This window comes from Zasmidium cellare, assembly GCF_010093935.1.
Source record: "Zasmidium cellare ATCC 36951 unplaced genomic scaffold M409scaffold_9, whole genome shotgun sequence".
Taxonomy (NCBI): domain Eukaryota; kingdom Fungi; phylum Ascomycota; class Dothideomycetes; order Mycosphaerellales; family Mycosphaerellaceae; genus Zasmidium; species Zasmidium cellare.
In genome coordinates this window covers 735866-758376 of record NW_022986953.1, presented here as the reverse complement: position 1 = coordinate 758376, position 22511 = coordinate 735866, and the positions used below count along the sequence as shown (strand labels likewise).

The following is a 22511-nucleotide window of genomic DNA, read 5'->3' as shown; positions in this document are numbered from 1 at the left end:
TCCGGCCAAAGGTGGCAAAGACCTATAGTCGGAAGGCAAAGGCATCTCGAGAGGCCAGTGCAGAGCCAGAGATCGAGCAATCGCGGTCTGATCAGAGCGAGAATGGAAACCCTATAGAACTGGAACCTGCTCAGAACACGCCACATGTCGCAAGCCTCGATACTGAGCAAAAGTCTTCAGAACAACAGGCGGCACTATCAAGCCAATCGAAGGATTTGCCGAATCTGAACACGATCATTGATAGCCCTCAGCGTGACGATGAAGGACAAGTGAACAGCTGCGCATCTTCTCCCTTGAGTGAGCGCGAAGTCTCTCCGCCACCTGGCTTTGAGTTGCCAACGACAGCCCCAGGCCTTCTTCCTGCTGTGTCTCGGGAGCGACCCACGTATTATGGCGAACAATGCTCAAGTGGCAATCCTAATGCCGAACTACCTCCATCCACGGCCTTCATCAGACGCAATCTGCGCACTCGTAAGGCCATCCAGCTCGCTCCGTACCAGTTTGACAAAGCTCAGTACCACCAACAATGGAAAGCGCGAGGGTTGAGGCCAATTCGGTTGATGGAGCAAGAGTCAGCGCAGGAAGAAGCTGACTCGCAGTTTCAGACTGGCAGCAGCCAGATCGCCTATCCAAGCTCCGCGGCATCAAGCTCTGTGGGCTCGAAGCTACTACGTCCACAAGAGGCGAGCCACGAAGGGCTCGATTACTTCGACATGGGCAATTCCTCTGATGAAGTAGCTCAAACGCACCGCTTGCCAAAGCGGAAGAAGTTGGGGAACGTGTCGAGCAAAGACCGAAATAGTGTCAACGACTCGCGGCCCCCGCCTCAACCTAGGAATGCTTGGTCTCAGATTGATGAGTTCTCGATCCCACCCTCACCGCCTCGTACGTCTAGCGACCTGAGCAATGTGGATGATTCGGAAACGTTGTTCAGGCAGACAGCAACAGGCTTCCGAATACCATTGGGTCTTACGCCAGTACCATTGCCAACACCACAAGTCTCGTCTGACGTAAAACGCAACATAGACGATGCTTCAGCGTCAGACTCGCCGCCCAGGAGATCACGTATGTCAGCAGGACGACGCCCAGTTCGCACCCAGTCTGCTATCTCGATTCCCTCCAGCTCTGAGAGTGAGTCTGATCAGCAATCTGAACTCGAAGTGAGGCGTCTACAGCACGAACGGAAGCGCATCAGAGGGGTGCTACCAGCATCGTGGCTCAAGATAGATCTGCAGGCGCAGCAGGCCAAAAGTGCACCCGCTGTATCGAGAGGTCGTCGACTCAGCACCGCTTCCCCAGCAAAGGCAGAAGCCCAGAAAGGCGTAGCCCGCAAGATTGGCAGAGCTACGCAGAGAAGTCAGTCTCCAATCCTACCAGAGCTGCCGGGTGACACGTCAGATTCAGATGATTCTGCAATGTCCCCGAAAGTGTCCCGTGCGCAACCGAGACTCGAGTTACGGCCTGACCGTTTGTCTATAGCGCCAGACTTGACTGTAGACGATGACCTCATGGAGAACGACTTCATCGATCCTATGCTGGCGGGACGTGTGCGCCAGAGTAAACCAAAGAGCCTGGGTATACATCAGCCTCGGATCACTGAGTCGTTTCGCAGCACTTCAAATTTCAATCATGATTTCACGGAAGAGCGGTGCGCCACAATATCTTCAAGCACAGTCGGGCGGCAGAAACGTGTCTCCAAAACGAAAGGTGCCAGGAGGCAACGACGCAGACCTGCAGTCCATCTCAGCATCGCCGATGTGACCACTTCGCAGCGTGCGGAAATGAAACAGCTACCTCAATTCATCAAGCTGGCGGTGCGTCAAACAAGGCACGAATCTGATCGAGGACGACATTCGCCGACGAACAAACTCATTCGCTTAGCGACTGCCCACGACACTGAGGAGGCGTCTTCAGTACTACGCGCTTGGCGAGAGGGAACAATCGCTCCACGTAGCGACGACCATGGCTGGATCAGCGAGGATGATATTCACCTACCGCTCAATAACGACACTGGCCATTCGCCGGATAATGAGCCTCTACGTGAGCAAGTACAACAAGCTTTCTCTGCCTCGACTGTGCGGAAGAGGCCCTATCTCAATCAGCACTCGAGCAAAAGAAGGAGGATGCAACAGACCAGACTTCATCCAACTGTCTTGAGCGCTGGGTCCCACGAACCCATGACCCACGAAACAAGGAAAACTCCATCAGCGCCAATAGTCGCGAGGGCATCTCGACAGGTTCCACGACCTCAGCGTCTCCGCGAAGCGCAGCTGGAGACTCTAGAGCGTGATTTTGACGCAAGCCATCGCGAGGCGGTGTTCGAGCGTCGAATGCAATGCATGACTGAGAGCATTGCTCGATCATCTCGGCGGTCAGGGACAGCTGGATTCCAGCTGGACAGATTCTTACGTGCGGACAGCACTGCTCTTCCTGAGATACAACCTACTCGTCAGCGGCAAGCTGGTGACAGGCAGGAAACCGACGGCGAAAGTCGTCCTACGGTCACTCTAGCACATCGACCACGCAAGGCAACGGCTCGGAGACTAGATGTTGAAGCACGCGAATATCGACAACCCAGCGAGCCCCTACCTCAAGATATCGATGAGCCTGAGGTCATTGAAGCAAGCGCAGCCGTTGACGTTTCTATACCTGTATTGCATGGTTTGAGGCCTTTTGGCACCAGGTATTCTATTGACTTTGACATGCAGCCTCTGGACCATGGTATCTTCTTTCACCACAGCACATTCATTGGCAGTGGCGACTTCCACGATGCGCTCAACATACCAGATCGAGACTTGGATCGTGGACTGGGTCATGTCCGCGTCCAGATCGAAGAACAGGCGTTCGAATGGGATGCTTGGAATGAGGACGTGGCAGCGCAAGTCAATCGCATACCAGGGTTGATCTCCAATGCACTGCAGACGCTGGACAGCCCCGAGGAAGACATCGACCCAACAGTTCGTCTCAGCACCGTGGAAGGAAATATCAACTACCTGCTTCGCTCTGTTATACGATACCTTTCGAAATGTGTCTGGTTCATAGATCCAGTGGACCGGAAATCATGTGTCGAAACTCTCAACGCCCTGGTCACAACCCTACTGGAGATTGGGACAGAGTCGTGGACAAGCAAGAGATCTCTGCTGGGGGTGGTAATTCGCGTGCTCCAGTATCAAGTCGTGATTGCCAAGCAGGCTGTCGTCCTGTGCGATCACTCGGCTGTGCCATTTGGTTTGAAGAGCAGCACGGAAAAACTGCTCCTGCGTGCTTCAAGGAGTCTCGCCAAGCGTGGCATCGGCAGGAGATTCGCCGAGCTACGCTCCTTTTATGAAGACAATCGCAGGGCTGCTGACAGGGAATCTGGCATTCTCGACGAGACTGTGCCTTGGGTCAGCCTGGTCATTCTCCGAAACACCTTGGTTGACTCACGAGCTAAATCAACGCTCTTCTGGCACGCCATCTCGGAAGCTCTTCAGGGCAATCTTACAGATGTCTGCGATGTCAGAACGTTCGAGGTGCTTTCGCAGAATATCTTGACCATCCTTCCAGCTCTGGAAGTGGACTCTACTGGAATCGTAAAGACCGGATCCAGGTTTACGACCCAACTCGATGATTGGAGCCTGGTCAAAGCAATTGTGTCAAGAGTGCTCGGAATTTACGACTCTTCTAGCCAGATAAGAGGCTACTCAGTCAATGAATACGTGCGGGCATTGCTGGCCAGGTGCCATTGCCTCGTCAACAAATGGGGTTGGTGGCGATGCGAATCTCTTCTGAACACTGCCTTCGACTTCTTTGCTCGAAGAAGCTTCAACCTGTTGCAAAAGGAGGAGGTTCGCGGGTCACCAAAGTTCCTCGAGGAGCTTCATTCCTCTGACGTCCCTCTGGATGTTGCGCCAGAAGACTGCTCCTTCCACATCTTCCTGAAGATGCTCTCCACTGGCCTCCGGGGCATGCAAAAGTACAACGTGTATGCAGATCGAAAGATCCTCAGCATCATCTGGCGCTTCATCCCAAATCACAATCGCATGTACAGAAAAGACACAGATCTGCACAAGAAAGACTTGGATGCATTGCGGAACCAACATGACCTGTTCAGCGTTCTCTATTACGCTTCACCTACCAAGGGCCGCATAGGCGTCGACCTAGTACTTGGCCTTGTTGATCATGCGACCTCCCATCGTGAAGCGTGCCGGCTCAGCGTCCGCGCTTGGTCCAATATTGCTTGCTATCAAGCCTCATCTCTGGAGCCTGTGGAGGCTCTCGAAGAGCTCACGAGATGGTTCTCAAGCACAATCAAGACGACATTCGCCCAATATCGACTGGCAAAGGTGGAGGCTGAGCAAGACTTCCAACGAGCAAGGCAGGAGATTGAGGGTTCTACTGAAGCTTCAGTGGATCATACAATGCTGGAGACCACGATCGCGAGTAATCAGCGTCAAATCGCTGCGATCATCATCGACGCCCTTGCTGGTCTGAAGCGTGCAATCCGATGTGCGAGCGATCTTACCAAGGCACGAGCTCTGGTTGACCAGACACATTTCGTGCTCATATTCGATCTCTTCGACCCATCACAACGACGACTACTCAGCGCAATGCAAGAAACACTTCTGGTTTGCGACGCTGCCTTGGACATGCAGCAACGGTTCGAGCCAGCTCCTGGGAGTGCACAAACAACCAACGACGATAGTCAGGACTTTGGAGATATCAGCGCGATTGAAGCATTTGCCGCAGACGAGAATTCTCCTACATCTCCAGTTCGGGGAATGATTGCAGACGCCTTGCTCACGCCTCTGGGACAATTTTTATCCAACGTGTTTGGCGCTGATGTCGCGCCGGAAGACTCTCTTCTTCAGCAAGTCATCGATGTATGGACTCGCCTTGCCAACGTTACAGTGTGTAGCTCCTCCGCAAAGAGGTGGTCCACTTACGTCGACGACTATGGCGCAACTGCTTGGAACCAACTCCGGGATACAACACAGAAGCGCAAGTTCACCCCTTACTTCATGTCGCAGATTCTTGTGCACTCCAATGGACATGAAGACGTCAAAGAAGCCGCATTCGTGGCATGGCTCCTATCGCTGGTTGACAGAGAGGCTACACTCAAGTTTCAGCATTGTCTGACATCTGCGCTTCTCAACTTTTGCGGCGATGATCCGTTGCTGAGCAACTTGCCTTTCACAAGAGAACGAAGCTCTGATCGATACGATATCACATTGACTGACCTTCGTCAGAGGAGACTTGGGTTGCTCTCTTCAGTTCTACACAACATGCGAACGCATCATGATGAGGTCAGTTGCGAAAGTACAAGCAGAGGACACGAGCTGAGGAGTCGATATGCTGGAATGCTTCGCCAGTTGATGCAGGCGATGAAGGCCAACTATCAAGATCTTCAGAATGGCCGTAATGACTCAGTGGCAAACGCAAGCCTACAAGGCGGCTATGTGGATTTTGTTCAGAATGTTGTCTCCTTTTTGCAACAATACGCGCTCGGAATCTGCCAAGTCGATCGCTTCTTCACCGACTCCAGTGCATTCCCGCTGCCTGCCACGGATCCAACATATGTCGTCGGTAGACTCAGGAGCTACATACCAAAGCTTGCGGAGGCTAGTGGGCGGACACAGCTCGCAATGTTCATTCAGACTGTGTCTGAAAGAGCGGCGACGGACAATCAACAGCCGTACCTGGTGAATCAGATGGCAGCTGCAATGGGCGATGTTGAGGAGCTAGGAGACGAGGACAGACCGACTCTTCGTTCAGTCTTGCTGACTTCTATTTTCCCGGCATACGTGGCAAAGGCCATTTCAAGTTCTTGCTTCTGGATACCAGCCACGCCGATTCTGGAAGCATGTGGACGGGTCATTGGCAATATATTCTACAACTTCCAAATCGAAGACGATAAGGCTGTCTTGGCTGTTGTTGAAAGTATCGCAAGCATCCTGCATAGCATATGCTTGCAGTGCGATCACGTCCTGCTCAAAGCAGACCTCCTGAGGCTGCCTCGAGTTCTCAGAATGCTGGGAGTCATGGTTGGCGTCGGGAACTCATGCCTCACGATCACCTCCTACATTCAGCGAGCGACGTCGCTTGGAGGTGAGCTATCGAGGCGAGTGCAAGCACTACAACAGCAAGCTGTCACCATCGCAGCTCATCTCCAGCACCGTTCAGATGGCGCGTTCTACCAGAATCCAGAGATTGGATCAGCGCCACTATGTCCTTGGCCAGACACCCAAGCTGTAGCAGAAAAGCAGGTGCGAGAGTCTGTGAATACCAAGTGGCACGCCATAGACGAGCGATATTTCGTCCAGAGGGGTAGCAGCATGAAAGAGGTGGTGGTCGAGCTAGGCGATAGCAAGGATGAGGAGGCCGCGCTGCTGCAAGTCATTGCTAGCTTCTGCAGGGCGTTTGAAGCCACGATTGGAGGCCCGCAGCAGACGCAGCGGAAGCAGTCTGCATGTGAAGATATACTGCGAGGAGTGGTTGTATAAGGAGATATGCAATATAAGCGTTGTGAGGGACACTGCTGCTGTACATCTGCACAGAACATTGCTCTACATGTGGTTAGCACACATGTGGGCAGCACAAAAACCGAAGCGAACATCAATCGAACAGCATCAATGTTCCACGCACATGTCAAGAGGCAACCCAGGGCCAACCTCTGATTCACCTGACGGACTCTTAGCGCTAAACGCACGGACCCACACCACCCACTATAAGCTGTCATGCCATGCCATGCACTCCCCGCGTACCGAATAATCCAACATCTCATGCAGCATCATGCACCCACGCATCTCATCCCACACCCACACAGACGATCCCGCCCTCCCCAAGCTCCTGCCTGCTCCGTGACTTTCACACACACGACTCGGTCGATCAGCGATTCGAGCAAACGGCGAAAGAGTATTTAGATTGCTCGTCATCAGGTGTTGCATGTAAACGCACGATGAGCGGGGTAGATACTCGAGTACATGTACGACGACTCGTCCACTCCTCTGGCAGGCTGCATACAGTACATGTAGAGACAAGGAGGCGTAGGAATGAGAAGTTGGTGTGTGCTTGAGATGAGAGCTCCGGGAAGCGAGGAGCATACACATCTACTCTGTTTCGTTGATAACGGGCGGAGTTTCTTGCGTTTTCGAATTACGACTTCTTTCCTCGAATTCTTTTTATCTTGGTCGTGCTGCTTTTCTTTCTGCGGTGCAGCCGGCAGATGATGCGTTTCTGCGACGACTAGGAGCTCACTCCGACGACAGCTCTGCTGAACCCACCACGACACCACTCGATAATTCCGAGTTGAGCCTCACTCTCACCACAACGAGCTCGACCTCGCCATCATGGCCAAGTTCAACCGAAGACAGCTCATAACGGGCTTCAGCGCACTCGTGAGTCCAGCTTGCACATCTTCAACAGATGCTTTGTTCACACAAATGGCGCGATAGTACCTCGCCGCTCTCACCGCGATTGCCGCCTACGCATTGCACCAAACCAACTTCTACTCCTTGCCAATCCCAAATGTCCTCTCGGCCCTGACGGTCGCCCTCCCGCCCCTAGCCGGCATCGCCCTCGAATCGATCATCAGCTTCCAGCACCAGCTCGTCAGCAAAGGCAAGCTGCAGACCTCGAAGGTCTTCCAGGCTGTGAATGTGACCTTTCTGATCTATGAGACGGTGTTGGCGACGTTGGCAGGGACACATATCGCGCCCCTTGGTGGGCTGTGGTGTCCGTTGCACGACAAGTGGCAGGAAATGCGCACGAGTAGGGATGCGAAGAGTATTCAGCGGATACAGGATGCGTTCAATTGTTGTGGGTTCAATGGACCGAAAGATATGGCGTGGCCGTTTCCGGATAAGAAACACGGGGCGGACACATGTATGGTGCGCTTTGAGCGGGATATAGGTTGTCTGGAGCCGTGGAGGACGACGGAGCGGAAGATTGCCATAATGCTGCTCATCGTGCCCGTGGCGGTGTTTCTGTGGAAAGTGGCGTTGTTCCTGGCTCCAGGCTTCGATGCTCCGTGGCTTCCATCCGCGATCCGGCTGCCAAATGATAACACGGAGGAAGAGACGAGACCTCGTCCAGCGATCACATACCACGATCTCGAGGACAATGCTGATGAGGACAGTCTGAGGGGTGAGGTCAACCGCCTGAACAAGGACTCCAACCTAGCCACGCATGTCGAAGGTGGCAGGATACGTCCGTCGCCGCTCATCCAGGAGACGGAGAACAACATGTGGAGTCGAGATTAGAATGCTTTTCCCCTTGAGTCGTGTTTCTTAGCGTGTAAGACGGGAGTCGGCAGGGCATGATCATGATAGTACGGCGTTGGCTGCTTGGCCTCCTTTCTTGCCCCCCTCCTTTCTTCTCTGCATCGAGATGGTCATGCGTGGTCGTGATTTCCGTGCGTGTTTCGCGACCTTCTTGGGGCCGCCATCCAACCAGGCGTTCATAGGCCTTCTGATGCCAATGAATTTGCCCTTGGGGGTAAAGACTTCGACTTGAGGCTTCGCGTTCACAGGTTGATCGGTTGTCCCAAATTCCACGCCCAATGCATCAGATATGAGACTTTTACGTCTATTGCGAACTTGGCAGACCAGCTCAACCCATCCAACGCCTTCGATCAAGATGTCGGCGCCGTACACGACGAAGGGTAAATTCTCTGCCTTCTGCTTTCCTGCTTGTTTATCGGTCACTGGCCCTGCACGCCTCTTGGTGACGTCCCATTCCAGCGTATAGGTGCCCGCGCTCTTGATGCGCGTTTTTGCTGTATCCGTGCCGATGTTTTCAACGGTACCAGTGTAAGGCGTGCCATCTTCGTTAACACCAGTCTGAATCGCAACGGCCTTGTGGTTGCCGGTTGCGTGAGGGTGCAGAGGTGTAAACGGATATGCCAAGAAGACAAGTTCATCAGTTTTGGGCGTGATTCTCACGATGCCGCCGATCAAAAGCGATTGTCCTGGTTTGAGCGAGTATTGTTCCGGCACAATCCTGCTCTTCATGACAAGAGATGATCTGTGCTCAGGGGCAACATGGGTTTCAAGTGAACTCCTCTGAACACCGGGAAGATCGATGAGCTCTCCCTTGCCATTGCCGAACGGGATACGTATTGGAGAAGCAGTGGTACCAGGGAGGGAAGAAACGATGGGCATCTGAGGGTACTGGGTCTCGGGCTGCGCAGGGGGGAGAAGCATCAGATCGCTATCATCGTCCAATTCGTCGTCTTCCTCGGGTGTTTGTTGTCGTTGGGCTGTTTCTCCTTCATCCACTACTCCCTGGTCTTCCGTGGCATCTTCAGACAGGGCTGAGTTGATTTGAGCTAGGCCTTCATCGTTGAACGGGGTGAACTTGGCCGAATTAGCAACACCCTCAATCTGCTCGTGTGAAGCATTTGAAGTGCCCAAGGCTGTGGTTCTCGCAGTCTCAACAGCGTCAAAGTTCCGACCTTTAGGAAAGACAACCTCGAATAGTGCGCTTTTGCCAACGTTGACCTTGCCCACAACCCAGCCCGCACCGCCCCTCTTCCAGATCTCTTCCTTGACCTGCGGCGTCCACCACCCACGCTTCGCACTGACGCACCTCACGTTGCCCAGCCGAACGTTTCGTCCAGTCCGGCCGAGCGCGTCTCGCAAAACTTCTTGCATGTACGGCATGAGTCGATCAACCTGCTCTTTCTTAGGAGCCAAAAGGTCGCATCTCGTAATGATAAAAGATATATCCGCAACTCGATCTCGGGCGTATTGTATACTCTTGGAGCGCCGATTTTGTGTGCGCAGACGAGGCAACTTCAGAGCGGACATCAAGTTTGGAATGAGCGACATCGGAAAATCGGCAGCGTCGAGGACGTGGTAGATGTGGTTGTGCTTGTGAGGACTCGATTCGATGATGTCCTGGATCGATTGCATTGATGGATGGAGTATCGATGAGCCCTTAGACTGGTATATGAGATCGTGACATCGATCGCATATCAGATTCGCTCGATTGCTCTCTGGCTCCTGTTCAGTCTCTTGTTGTGCTGGCTGGTGCTGCTCCAAACTTTCAATCCTGGCCATGGCTTCTTGAAAGATCTTGTCCTCATCGCTCTTTTGTGTCGTCTTGACATTGCGTTTCTTCCGGCTGTAGAAGCCTGGTGACTCGGGTTCGATCGTTTGGCTCAGAGCGCCGCATCCAGGGCATACAACTGGCAGCGTCTTCGCGAACGCAAAATTATCATGCTCAACTAGAGCGGCATTCTGTACCAATTCTCCCAATGCCCCCTCTGCTTTCGTCTCTTGCCATCTTTTTACTGAGCGCCCAAAGCGCCTGATGCCTGGTTCATGCCATCTCGGAAGCAGAGTGTACGTGGAAACGCTTCCCACAGCTCTGTCCCTCGCACTTCTCGATACACCAGCTCGGAGTGATGTGGCGATATGCTTCGCGGGTCTGATAACGCTCAACATCAAGGTCGCGTGCCCGATGCAAAAAGGAATGTAAGGTTCAGAAAGTTGCACGTGAAATCGCAAGAAGCTTTCCAGATCCATCATAGGGCTGAAGGAAGCGGGTTGAGGCTCTGCGGGAGTCGCCGTCTCTCCCTGCATGCCCTGGGTTATTATTACATCTTTCGTGAGCCGGCGTTTCTGGCCAATACTTCAATATCCACCTCGCCCAGCTGAACGTCGCCCGCCAAAACGAACACCGGACGAATACTTCCACAGCGCACGCCGCGCCCGCGACGCAATGAAAGAGTAGACATCCTGAGCGACAGGACAAACCACCGCCCACTCACCCGGCCCCTCCTGTCTCGAACCTCCGTGCGCTTGTGAATACGACAATGCCAGGCATGCAGTTTCCGTATCCCCGAAAATCGTCCACACCCTCCGCCTACACCTCCACACGATCCTCCTCATACCGACAACGGCGAGCGCTGAAAACTTACGGCCCACCCTTTCTAGGTATCGTCGCGCTGATATGGCTGTTCCTATGGCTCTTCAGCGGCTCGTCGACCGGCGTGCGGATACCGCCAGGGACACCTGAGGTGGTCATAGTCACGACCCTGGACCCGAAACTCTCAGAGAAATACAAAGAGGCGATCAAGGAGAACAGAAGGCATTATGCGTCGCGACATGGATACGCGACCTTTTTCCCCAACACGACTGATTACGACCTCATGGAGAAGACGCCGCAGAGCTGGAGCACCGTCCCGGCCCTTCGACACGCCATGGCGCTCTATCCCCATACCCCGTGGCTGTGGTACCTGACCTCGACAGCCCTGATCATGAACACCCGCGAGAGCTTACACGATAAGCTCACTGAGCCCAAGAAGCTCGAAAGTCTCATGATCATCGACAAACCCGTCGTGCCGCCGGACAGCGTCATCAAGACGTTCTCGCACCTACACGGCGACCGCGCCGAGCTGATCATCACCCAGGATAAGGAGGGATTGGCGGGAGGCAGCGTGATGCTGAAGTCAGGGGAGTGGGCCAAGTTCTTCTTGGATGCATGGTACGACCCGCTGTACCGCAGCTATAACTTCCAGAAAGCAGAGGGCCATGCCCTGGAACATATCGTGCAGTGGCATGGAACTATACTGGCGAAGCTGGCGTTGGTGCCTCAAAGGGTCTTGAACAGCTATACCAGGGACGTGGGGACCAGCACCACAGAAGGTAGGCTTTCCAAATCAAGCTCGAGGAATATGTCTTGAAGTGCTGACAATGCATGCTTGCAGGCCTCTACCAAGAAGGCGACTTCGTGGCAAACTTCCACGGTTGCCAACGCGACCCCGCCAGGAACTGCGAGGAGGAAATGGGTCCCTTGATGTCCCGATGGCGTGAGCTTCGCGACCAGGAGCGGAAACGATAGGGTTACCCCAAAGACAAACTTCACACTTCATTAAGAGTATGCGGCAGATATTTTGCTGCTAGATCCAGACGGCATGGCGTTCAAATGGCGTTGCAAGACAGAGGGATCATGGGGCAGGTCATCCCTTATTATGCGATGTAAAAAACTACAAGAAGCGGGTGAGGGTTTCATGCATATTGTGACGGTAGCTTCGTAGGGGGGCAATGCGCGCTCGCATGCTTTCATATCAAAATCCACAACCCAAGCACACAACCCCGTCTTCCCAGACATCCTTTCCCCTACTGCTACCCACTGTGCATAGTGATATGCTTGGTCATCGTGTGGTAAGCATCCAACGTCCGCCCATCTCTCTCAACCTAGGGATAATGCAAGACGTAGATGCTGTCGATGGTCATGAGTCGCCGAGCCGTGTCTCCCCAAAAGTTCCCATCTCCTGTAGGTCTAAAAAGGGTCGATGTGATGGTAGGAGGGAGATGAATCACGATTGTTGTTCGTAGAACTTCCGTAGAGCTTTCTCGCAGACTTTGAACTCGCTCTCGGCTTGCTTGATGACCGTGTCCAGCTTCTTCAGGATGAGGTCCTCGTCAGTCTCATCATGGGTGCCGGTCTCGTCCTTCTTCGCTCCGAGGTGCTGAATCTTCTCGCAGGAGTCCTTCACCTTTGAGAGTCCGAGCGTCGCCGAGGAGCCTTTGAGGAAGTGTCCGAGGCTGGAGAGCTGTCCTAGGTCCTTCTTCTCCCTGCAGTGCGAATGTTAGCGTGCGAGGCTCCTTTGAAGGGGAACCACAATCAAGGGGGCGAGTCAATGTACAGGTTGGACTTCATTTTTTGGAAAGTGCCATCGGCTTGCGTGAAGAAGTCGTAGACGATCGATTTGCTGAAGTCACGTTCCTCTTCATCATCGTCCATCTCGAGGATCTGGACATGTATATTAGCCGCTGTTCCCGATCACATTGTTCCACGGTTAGGTTTTTCGTACCTGCTCGAAAGTAGTGATATCGAGGTCATCTGCAGGAAGGTCGAGGCCCTTCAGGACGGGTTCGGACTGTGCATGTGAACCATCAGTTCCAGTGCTGTACAGGGATTTGGCGGATGAAGCAGAGTGATGAGACGCGGCACTGCGACTGAGCTGTGGTCTGACTGGCGAACAGCAGTAGGACTGACATCTCGGCAGAGACCTGTCGCCCAGTCGCGGGCGGTCTTGCAGACTGCGGTGGGAGCTGGAGGAGCGTACTGTGGCATCCGTCTTTCCTGAAGCCGCCATGGTTAGAGCAGCGGGCGGGTGGTGGTAGCGATAGGCAGGCTGGCTGGCGCCTCTTCTGCGGTCCGAGAATGGAAGGCTGAGGGCGTCGACGACCTGCGAACTGACCGCTTCGGTGCAGTGTCTGTCGCAGGTTTCACCGTTCGTTCGCTGGAGCCGGGCGATGATGTCAGACGCGAGGCGCGCACGTCTTGTACTTTCCTCTCTCCTAGCTGGGTAACCGGGGCAAGCCAGGCGGTTCAACTGCTGGGAAGGTTGGCCTCAGAAGGGTGCCGGGGGCGCTGCTGGAGAGGTAGCCGGCGACGCAGCGTGCTGTGCGATGCTCTGGCAGCAAGAACAATGGACAGACGGAGGCGCTGGAGGCACGGAGGAGGTGGTGGTGTGGTTGCAATGTCAGGGACCTCGAGTCGCACGTGTCGCTAAGGGTGCCTTCGGCGGAGCGGTATCGCGCACCCAACGTGGTGGTGTGCTGTGAGGAATTATCTGCAGTGGGGTATTGCGCTTGATGCTGGAAGGATGGCCGTAGTGGAGACTGCTACTGCTGGACTGCCTTAAACGCTTCAAAGTTCGTCTCTCAGCTGCGCGCACGTCAAGCCTTCACGCTTCGCTTTCGTCATCGTCCCAGGACTGCCGTCTGCTGCCAGATAGAACACCCTGAGCCGCCTGCAATGCCAATTTCACTTCCACAGCATGCGAGCCTTGCCGCGACCAGGCTCTCACACCTTTGACCTTTTTTCCGCCCAGCTTTACCGCTGCATCGCGCTTTCGCTGTGCTCCTCAAAATTCTTTATATAATTTGACGTCATGTCTCCGCCAGCCGAAAGATCGGCGCGAAAAGACCCTGTTGGCTGTCACGCACATTCAAGTCTAGACCTCAACTCCTCACCACGGGCAAAGCTTCGCGCACCACATAGCAATTTCCAGCGCGATAAAGACACGTCTGATGCATTCGGACGCACTCGAGCGTGGGCAGCCTGACGTATCTGCGCTCCTCTTTGCACGCCAAGCGCATGCACGTCGAAGGAGAATGCGACTGGTCTTACTGCTTCAGGTAGCGCTACCGGTATCCGATGCCTGTGCTATTCTTTGGGAGCCTTCGGAGCTCTAGCGATCGCCGGAACTTCACGTGTATCACGAAGTTCTAGCGTGCCCGCGTGGACGCCGACCCCTCGAGGTAGCCACTCCTGCTGCGTCCAGTAGGAGGATTTGCCAGATAATTCGATTACTCAAAGTGGTCTCCAACGCGGGAGAGAAGCTTTTCAACAGCCAGGTCACCTGCAGTGTCAGCCAGCAATGGCAGTCGATGATCGGGGCGGCAGTCGACGCAATAGGGATTTGTATCTTTTAGGCTCAGCGGTGACATGTCGACCGGCCTTGAAGGTATGTCGATTCAGTCGCTCGGCGTATGCTGGCATTCCAACTGAACAAGCATTCGCTCTGCCCTCCTCTTTGACCCCCTGACCTACTCCACATACCGCTGAAAGTAGAACATACATCCTCATATCTCTCAAGCTATCCAAGACATCCGAAGTACGATCATGACACTGGTTGCTTTGAAAGCCGTTCCACTTTGAGCGGTTGAACACCGTTCTCTATCATCGTAGCGGCACTGGAGAAGACAGTCCGCGTTCTGTAACCGAAGCCTCATCGATGAGGTCTGACTAGATTCAGTAGCGGAACACCGATTCGCCGCCAGCACTACCAACCTTCGTCTGCTCAGTCTTGTGAATACGTCCTTTCGATGACCCCTCGACAACTTGAGTCCGGAATTGCATTTCGAGAGTTCTTCACAACATACCCTGAGACCGCTGCCTCGCTAAAATAGGTAGTTGTAGGTAATGACTGACCATGGTTTCCGATCGAACTAGTCTCTCAGATCTCCCAGCCAAGCTGGGAATAACCAAATGGCTCTCTCGCGAGACGAACGAGAACCTCTGACGATGCCGGCCTATAGATTTACAGGGTCATGCAGAAGAGGCTATTTGTAAGACTTCCTTGACCTCTAGGGCTGGACCTGAGGTTCGGTGTGCTTGCTCTTAGACTTAGCCGGCGACTTGAAGCTAGAATGGATGGACCTTCGTGAGTTGTCGATGAATGACGAGGCGCCCTGGCAAGAGACTTGTCGACATGGATCAGTCGTCATTCGATGAACGAACTTGTCTCGTGACACCCAAACTCTTCATGCCGAAGCCCTCGGTGCCTGATACTGCTGTACCTGCATAACCAGCACAGGCCAATTTGGAGCAGCAATCTAAGCTGTAGCATCTTGAGCAGGGGATAACATATCACTATCTGACACAGAGTCTCGTCATCGTTTGAGCCAAAAGCGTCGCATCACATGTAGAATCTGCTCTGCTTATCACCTTGTCGTGAACAACGGTGCCATTTACGAACACTAGCACGCAAATCCAGACAAACCACCCACCGCATCCATCACCAAACACAACCCTCTCGGAGTGCCCAAAACTCTTAGCAAAAGATATCCAAACCACCCCCTCCTCCCCTCCAGGCCAAGCACTGCCAAAACCCCGGCCCAACCCCAAAATGGACCCTTATATGTCCTTCCAAACTCTCCTACGTCACGCTACACCTTCAAGCGCCCCAAAGTTGCCAGTTGGGGTTCGATGGCGTAGTGGTAAAACACAAAACAACAAAAAAGTAGGATCAAAATGACATTTGTCCTCTCTAGATACATCGTTACCCATATCCCTCACTAAGCAGGGGTGGGAGATGTCTAGTTCTCCTTTTTTGCTTTTGCCTTGGGTGTGGATGGATATTGTTTGGTTGGGTAAGTGTTCGATTCGCGGCGGCGGGAGTTGGATTTGTTTGCGGGTGGTTGTTCTTTTGATTCTGATTTTGAGGCGTTGGTCGCTGATCGATAAACATAGAGGATCCGCACGGCATATTGCGACGAGGATGCAACATCGCGCGAGTAAATTGCAGAAACTCAGACAATATCGATCAACACACGACCTTCTAAGTCAATCCTTTTAGAAACGTTCGCAATGAATGTCGAACACAGCACACGGCGTAAATAACCCGAAGCTGCGACTTTTTGTCCTCCTTCTTTCACTTCCCAAGACGGTGTCGCAATCGACGCCTTCGTATCCAACCGCCTTCCCCGCCGCAGAGCTCTACACTTTTCAGAGCATCCAATGTTACTGTTCATCTGCAAGCTACAACGACATATTGGGATCCCATTTCGATCGCAGACGACGGCTCACTTGTCAACCACCGAGTCTTCCAATTTCATCAAGCCGCTCGCTCTACTAAATATTTCATCGTCCCGACGTGTCGACCCTATACATTCCCATCAAAGTTCAAAGGGCTCCAAGCAACTTGTACGTGTTTTCCGGCCCTCGTTTCGACTCGGTGCATGATACTAATCATTTCAGATACAGTTGATGGTCGATTCACAAATAGGCTGATCTGTGTACGATACAATGGTAATGGTTACCAGGTACGATTTGATGGCATGTGAAAGTGCAAGAGTGAAGTCGGCTCATGCCGCGCGCCCTCCTTCACTCGAGCACGGATCGTCCCGCTAGCAGCCGGCGCAGGGGTTATAGTTCGCTTTTCGCGTCCAGCATTGCGTTACGAGTCTTCGCCCTCACAACGAGAAATCACTGGCACTTGTTGACAACGTGAGTAGAGAGCATCAATTGCCAGAGGCTGTCTTGTTGTATCGACCATAAAGCCATCCCTTTACCCGCCCGCTATGTTAATGCTTCATGACTACTGTACATCCCGTTCATCGTATCTTACTTTTTCCACCTCGAGCTACCTCTCAATCCAGCCTCGGCTGTCGTCAATCATCGAATCGACGCCCACCAGGACGGTGAGCAGCTTATCCCTTGACCTTGTAGATGGCCTCGGCGAGTCGGCCCACGTTCTCGGACGTAATGCCAGCAACACTGATTCTGCCGTCCTTGGTAGCGTAGACCGAGTGCTCCTCAGCAAGCTTGGTCATCTGCTCTGGAGTCAAGCCGGTGTACGCGAACATGCCAATCTGCGAGGTGATGTGATCCCAGTTGTGCTTGCTGCCCAGCTTCTCGAGGTTCTCCTTCAGGAGAGCACGCATCTTGATGATGCGGTCGGCCATACCCTTGACTTCACCGAGCCACTGCTTGTTGAGAGCAGAGTCGTTGAGGATGGTGCTTGCAATACGAGCGCCGTGGACTGGTGGGTTGGAGTAGAGTGGTCGGACGAGAATCTTGATCTGCGAGTCGACACGAGCCTTCTCCTCAGGTGAAGAGGTCACGATGGAGAAGGCACCGACACGCTCGCCGTAGAGCCCCATGTTCTTGGCGAATGACTGGGCAAGGCATGGGTAGTGGCCCTGCTCAATGAAGTAGCGCAGAGCGAATGCATCCTTGTTGGTGTCGCCGGAAGCGAAGCCCTGGTACGCCATATCGAAGAATGGGAAGTGGTCGCCCTGCTTGGCGGCATCGCTAATAGCTCTCCACTGCTCCTCAGTTGGGTCGACACCAGTTGGGTTGTGCGCGCAAGCGTGGAGTAAGATAATGGAGCCCTTTGGCATGGCCTTGATGTCGGCGACCATGCCATCGAAGTCGAGGCCAATGGTGTCCTTGTTGTAGTATCGGTACTGCTTGATCTCGAGGCCGCTGTCGGAGAAGACAGCCTTGTGGTTGGCCCATGATGGGGTTGGGATGTAGATGGTCTTTGCGCCTGGATAGTGGCGCTGGAGGAAGGCACCACCTATCCGAAGGGCACCAGTACCTGAGATGCTCTGAGTGATGGCGATGCGACCCTCCTGGAGAGCGGCACTGTCTGGACCGTAGGCAAGTAGAGCAGCTGCCTTGGCGAATTCGGGTACACCAGTGATGCCAGCGTACTCCTTGTCCAGATTCGCCTTGACGACCTTCTGCTCGGCCTCCTTCACCGATGGCAGCACGTAAGGCTTGCCCTTGTCATCGCGGTATGCTCCCACGCCGAGATTGATCTTCTTTGGGTTGCTGTCCTTCTTGAAAGCTTCGGTGATGCCCAAAATCGCATCTGGAGGACCTTGCTGAACTTGCGACCAGGCCGAGGCAGCGCGGACGGAGTGCTGGACGAGGACGTTGCGAGCTGGAGTGGCAGCTGCTCGCTGGAGAGCAGATTTGGCGATCATGGTTGCGGTGCGGCAGGTGATGGAAGTGGAAGCTGCTATCAGATGGTATGACGAGAAAAGCCAATGCAAGAGTGGAAGCTCCGATGGCGGATTGGATGTTTGAGGGAATTGAACCGTTCGAGCCGTTGTTGCTGTGGGAGCTCCAACTTTTTAGCGTGCTGGGGTTCGGCTATTGGCCGATGTGGCTGGTGACTGGTGGCGCCACCACCCGGCGCTAAGAAGCTCCGACCAAAAGTTCAATACCCGATTCGAGATTTTGCGAATTTACATCTACGCGACCATGGCCGCCGATTTGTAAACCACCCCGCCCACATGGCCGAATTCGAGACAAGTGACCTCGTTCGTGCGAACGGGCAGGTCAAGGTCCAGCGCAAGAAGGGCCCGCCGACCGCACGACTGGATCCAGAGCAGGCGGCAAAGAAAAAGAGAATACAGGAAGCACAGAAGCAGTATGGACGGGGCCGGGGGATAGAGACCAAGAGCATCAAGGACAAGAAGCTGCGAGGGAATCTCAAAGCGCTGGAAGAAAGATACCAAGAGGCTGCGTTGAAAGCGAAAGATGCAGAGATTCTTCTCGAGAACGACTCAGGATTTCTTGAACCAGAAGGAGAATTGGAACGGACGTACAAAGTTCGTCAGGATGAGATCAAGACGGATGTGGCTATCGAGACTGCGAAGAAGTCATTCGAGTTGAAGCTGGACCAGCTGGGACCATACACAGCAGACTATACGCGGAACGGAAAGGACCTGCTACTTGCTGGTCGCAAGGGACATGTTGCGACCATCGACTGGAGAAGCGGAAAGCTAGGCTGTGAGCTGCAACTTGGCGAGACTGTGAGAGATGCGAAGTGGCTTCACAACAACCAATACTTTGCAGTTGCGCAAAAGAGGAATGTGTACATCTACGATCATCACGGCGTTGAAATCCACAACCTTGACCAGCACATCGAAGTCACGCACATGGAGTTCTTACCATATCACTATTTGCTGGCAACAATTGGGAAGGCCGGATGGTTGAAATGGCAAGATACGTCGACTGGCAAGATCGTCATGCAAATGGGAACGAAGCAAGGGACGCCAACAGCGCTCGGCCAGAACCCATACAACGCAGTTCTGCACGTTGGACATCAGAACGGAACAGTCTCGCTCTGGTCACCGAATTCAACCACTCCACTCGTGAAGATGTTGTGCCATCGTGGTCCAGTACGGTCACTCGCTATGGATAGAGAGGGTCGTTACATGGTCAGCACTGGTCAAGACTCGAAGATGGCGGTCTGGGATGTTCGGAATTTCAAGCCTGTACATGAGTACTTCCTTCGACAGCCAGGATCTAGTGTGGCAATCAGCGATCGAAATCTCACGGCCGTTGGCTGGGGCACTCAGACGACAGTCTGGAAAGACCTATTCTCCAAGCACCGATCGGACGTCGATCAAGTCAAGGTCCAGTCGCCATATGTGGCATGGGGCGCTCAAGGGCAGACAGTCGAGAGAGTACGATGGTGCCCATTTGAAGACGTTCTAGGCATCGGTCACAATCAAGGCTTCACGTCGATCATCGTCCCTGGTGCTGGCGAGCCCAACTTTGACGCCCTAGAAGTCAACCCCTACGAGAATGCCAAGCAGCGACAAGAAGGCGAAGTCAAATCCCTTTTGAACAAGCTGCAGCCAGAGATGATCAGCCTGAACCCAGACTTCGTGGGCAATCTCGACAAAGCTTCACACGAACAGCGGCAATTGGAAAAGGATCTGGACCGCAAGACTGGAGTTGAAGCCGAGAGGGAGCGTGTCGAGGAGCTGAAGAATCGTGGCCGAGGAAAGAACAGCAGCTTGAGGAAGTATATGAGGAAGAAGGGCAACAAGAACGTCATCGACGAGCACAAGATGCGCGTCACGGAGATGAGAGAGAAGCAGCGCCAACGTGCGAAGGAGATCAAGGAGGGAAAGCAGCAAGAAGAACTTGGTCCTGCTCTTGCGAGATTCGCAAAGAAAGGAGGTTGAAGCAGGATGCTCTGTCGGTTTACTGAGAACTCCACCGCGAGCTCCTCATGCTTTGGAAGGAATCCACCCTCACAAGCTCTTGGAAGCAGCTTCGCGTATCCAATATGCATGCCATTGGGTTCTGCCCAAGCCAGTACAGGGAGATCTGCAGCGAAAAGCGACTCCTACCATTGAACAAGACGGAGCAAGTCGTGCCACGAGCTCTCAACGAGGGAGATAGGCCTCTGCATCAAGTGAAGAAAAGGAGCCGTCCGCCGAGCGTAGCCCCGAAATGAAGGTTCTCTTCACGCGCCTTCGACAGGAACTCAATGCAACAGTCTCGCAAAACCAAGGAGCCTACCAGCCGTCTATGCTCGAACAGGCGCCCACGAAATACATGTACAGAAAGTCGAAGCTGCAGATACTGTACAACCATACCGATTCCCAGAAGCCCGAGCAATTCCCATGTTCGTAACGTCATTACCACTCCACGCAAACGCCCCTTCGAAAACTCAAGCCAAATGCCACGCCCTCACACGTACCCCTTATCCCTCACCAAATCCCTCGTACTCTCACAATCGCTATCCCCCTTCCTCTCCACCTCCACCTGCTGATCAATCGCCGTCAACACATGGATCCTGCCATTCGGCGGTTCCTTCTTCCTCGACGAACCACTCCTGTCCAACCCCCTTAGATCGATATCGTCGAAACTGCTCTGCGTCCTGACGCATGCGCTCTTTTGCTTTCCCACGCCCACGCTGTGGTGTAGACTCCTCCCGAAAGCCTCTAGACTAGTCTCGCTCTGCGCAGCGGGACGGTGGGAGCGGTAGGGATTGGCGTTGTACGAGCGAGAGGACGTGTCGCCGGAACTTGAGGAGTGGACTTTGCTCAGGAGTTTTGTGACGCCGAGGCTGGTGAGGAACTTGGGCGTGCAGCGTCCTCCGCCACTGTCTTCGTGGGGTTCATGGTTGGTGCCGGATCTGTCGCGGGAGAGTTGGGATTTGAAGATTTTGGGGAAGATGCAGCGGAGCGTGGGGAGGCAGGAGCAGAGGATTGCGATGTTGATCTCGACGTTGGACCAGATTGCTGCGAGGGGGTTCTCCCAGCTTGTGTCCTTGGTACGGGAGATTACGTAGAGGGATTGCAGGCGGAGGATGGAGACGATGCAGGTGACTGGTGGAAGCATTGTTAGCGGTAATGGTTGATAGGGGACTTGGACGTTACTGACAGCCTCCCAAGGTAAAGACGGTCATGAGAGCGTAACGCTGGCGTTTGGGGAGCTCGAGTTGCTTCAGCACTGGTAATGGTAGGATGGCTGTGAGTATGTCGGTTCCGATGTTGATGCCAGCGTTGGCGAACCTTTACAAACGTCAGCCACAGCAGTCAGTTATGTGTTGGTATCCGACTGACCAAACCGCAAACCTGTCCAAGCAATGCCCTCCAACAGACTGGTCCCAGAAGTACTCAATCGGCGTGCAGGCGAAGACGGCGGTGAAGAAGGTGTAGAAGCTGTAAACAACGACCACAACCAGCATGGCGTAACAGCATCTGCGAAACCGTGGTTGAGGGAAGATTCGGAGGTACTGGAGAAGGATGGAGATTTTTGTGCAGGAGAGCGAGAGGTTGTAGACCCATATCGAGACGTAGAACTACAATATCATCAGCTGTGGGGGCAACGCTGTACACCGTGCTGGATGCACTCACTGCCATGAGCTGCTTCTTGACCTCGTCCTGGCTGAGTGACTTGATATGTCTTCCCATCCCATATCGTGCCTGTATGCACATCGTGATTGTGGTGGCAACGGCAAAAAGCTATACATCCTCATCAGAAAGAATCCATCATCACCGACTTCCTGCTAGACGTACCAATGAAATTCCAATGAACAGATCGTCCAACCCAGCGTTTCTTCCAACTCCAAGTCGAGCATACAATCTCGCCGCAACGACGACCACCGCCATCACCGTAAAGACCACGGTCACGGCGACTACCGCCTCAGGAGACGCATGTCCTGACACCGTCATCGTGAGCTCGCCTTCTGAACAGTCGCAGAAGAGGCCTCACGAGGTCAAAGTCCCTCGAAAAAGAGCGAGTGACCAGCGACGAAAACGCCATCCATTGCTGCACCAGGATCCTGTGTCTCGTCGACGTCGCACAGCATCCCAAACGTGCGCGCCGACCCCCTCTCTCTCCAAGGCAGAAGTACCGAACGCTCTCGTGTCACCGCGCAGGAGGACGGCCTTCAAAGTTCGGTCAATCGTCTGCGTTCGTTACCATCGGCCAACGCATCAGCGCGCTCTCGTGGGCATGTGCAGGCTTTT

The 22511-nt window shown here is 53.8% G+C and overlaps 8 protein-coding genes across 8 annotated transcripts; 4 read left to right on the top strand and 4 right to left on the bottom strand.

The window, feature by feature from the left end:
- Window positions 1-269: 269 nt before the first annotated feature.
- Window positions 270-6413, top strand: M409DRAFT_33996 (uncharacterized protein; the record flags this gene model as incomplete). The annotated part of the gene is made up of 1 exon (XM_033810312.1): window positions 270-6413. A coding segment is annotated over one exon (6144 nt), but the record flags the coding sequence as incomplete, so codon positions are not given.
- A 915-nt stretch (window positions 6414-7328) lies between these two features.
- M409DRAFT_64828 (uncharacterized protein) lies at window positions 7329-8240 on the top strand (the record flags this gene model as incomplete). Its single annotated transcript, XM_033816244.1, has 2 exons — window positions 7329-7376; window positions 7434-8240. The coding sequence occupies 2 exons, from the start codon at window positions 7329-7331 to the stop codon at window positions 8238-8240; spliced, it is 855 nt and encodes a 284-aa protein (XP_033670718.1).
- Window positions 8241-8300: 60 nt separating this feature from the next.
- Window positions 8301-10427, bottom strand: M409DRAFT_20242 (uncharacterized protein; the record flags this gene model as incomplete). The annotated part of the gene is made up of 1 exon (XM_033805292.1): window positions 8301-10427. One exon carries the CDS (start codon window positions 10425-10427, stop codon window positions 8301-8303), a length of 2127 nt encoding a protein of 708 aa, XP_033670717.1.
- A 371-nt stretch (window positions 10428-10798) lies between these two features.
- M409DRAFT_52322 (glycosyltransferase family 34 protein) lies at window positions 10799-11826 on the top strand (the record flags this gene model as incomplete). Its single annotated transcript, XM_033812052.1, has 2 exons — window positions 10799-11630; window positions 11693-11826. The coding sequence occupies 2 exons, from the start codon at window positions 10799-10801 to the stop codon at window positions 11824-11826; spliced, it is 966 nt and encodes a 321-aa protein (XP_033670716.1).
- A 478-nt stretch (window positions 11827-12304) lies between these two features.
- On the bottom strand, window positions 12305-13087 carry M409DRAFT_64825 (uncharacterized protein; the record flags this gene model as incomplete). Its single annotated transcript, XM_033816243.1, has 4 exons — window positions 12305-12563; window positions 12635-12741; window positions 12803-12850; window positions 13058-13087. 4 exons carry the CDS (start codon window positions 13085-13087, stop codon window positions 12305-12307), a joined length of 444 nt encoding a protein of 147 aa, XP_033670715.1.
- A 3844-nt stretch (window positions 13088-16931) lies between these two features.
- Window positions 16932-18215, bottom strand: M409DRAFT_64824 (uncharacterized protein; the record flags this gene model as incomplete). Its single annotated transcript, XM_033816242.1, has 1 exon — window positions 16932-18215. One exon carries the CDS (start codon window positions 18213-18215, stop codon window positions 16932-16934), a length of 1284 nt encoding a protein of 427 aa, XP_033670714.1.
- A 312-nt stretch (window positions 18216-18527) lies between these two features.
- M409DRAFT_20238 (uncharacterized protein) lies at window positions 18528-20213 on the top strand (the record flags this gene model as incomplete). Its single annotated transcript, XM_033805291.1, has 1 exon — window positions 18528-20213. The coding sequence occupies one exon, from the start codon at window positions 18528-18530 to the stop codon at window positions 20211-20213; it is 1686 nt and encodes a 561-aa protein (XP_033670713.1).
- A 511-nt stretch (window positions 20214-20724) lies between these two features.
- On the bottom strand, window positions 20725-22214 carry M409DRAFT_52318 (uncharacterized protein; the record flags this gene model as incomplete). The annotated part of the gene is made up of 5 exons (XM_033812051.1): window positions 20725-21365; window positions 21421-21551; window positions 21603-21841; window positions 21897-22004; window positions 22059-22214. 5 exons carry the CDS (start codon window positions 22212-22214, stop codon window positions 20725-20727), a joined length of 1275 nt encoding a protein of 424 aa, XP_033670712.1.
- Window positions 22215-22511: the final 297 nt, after the last annotated feature.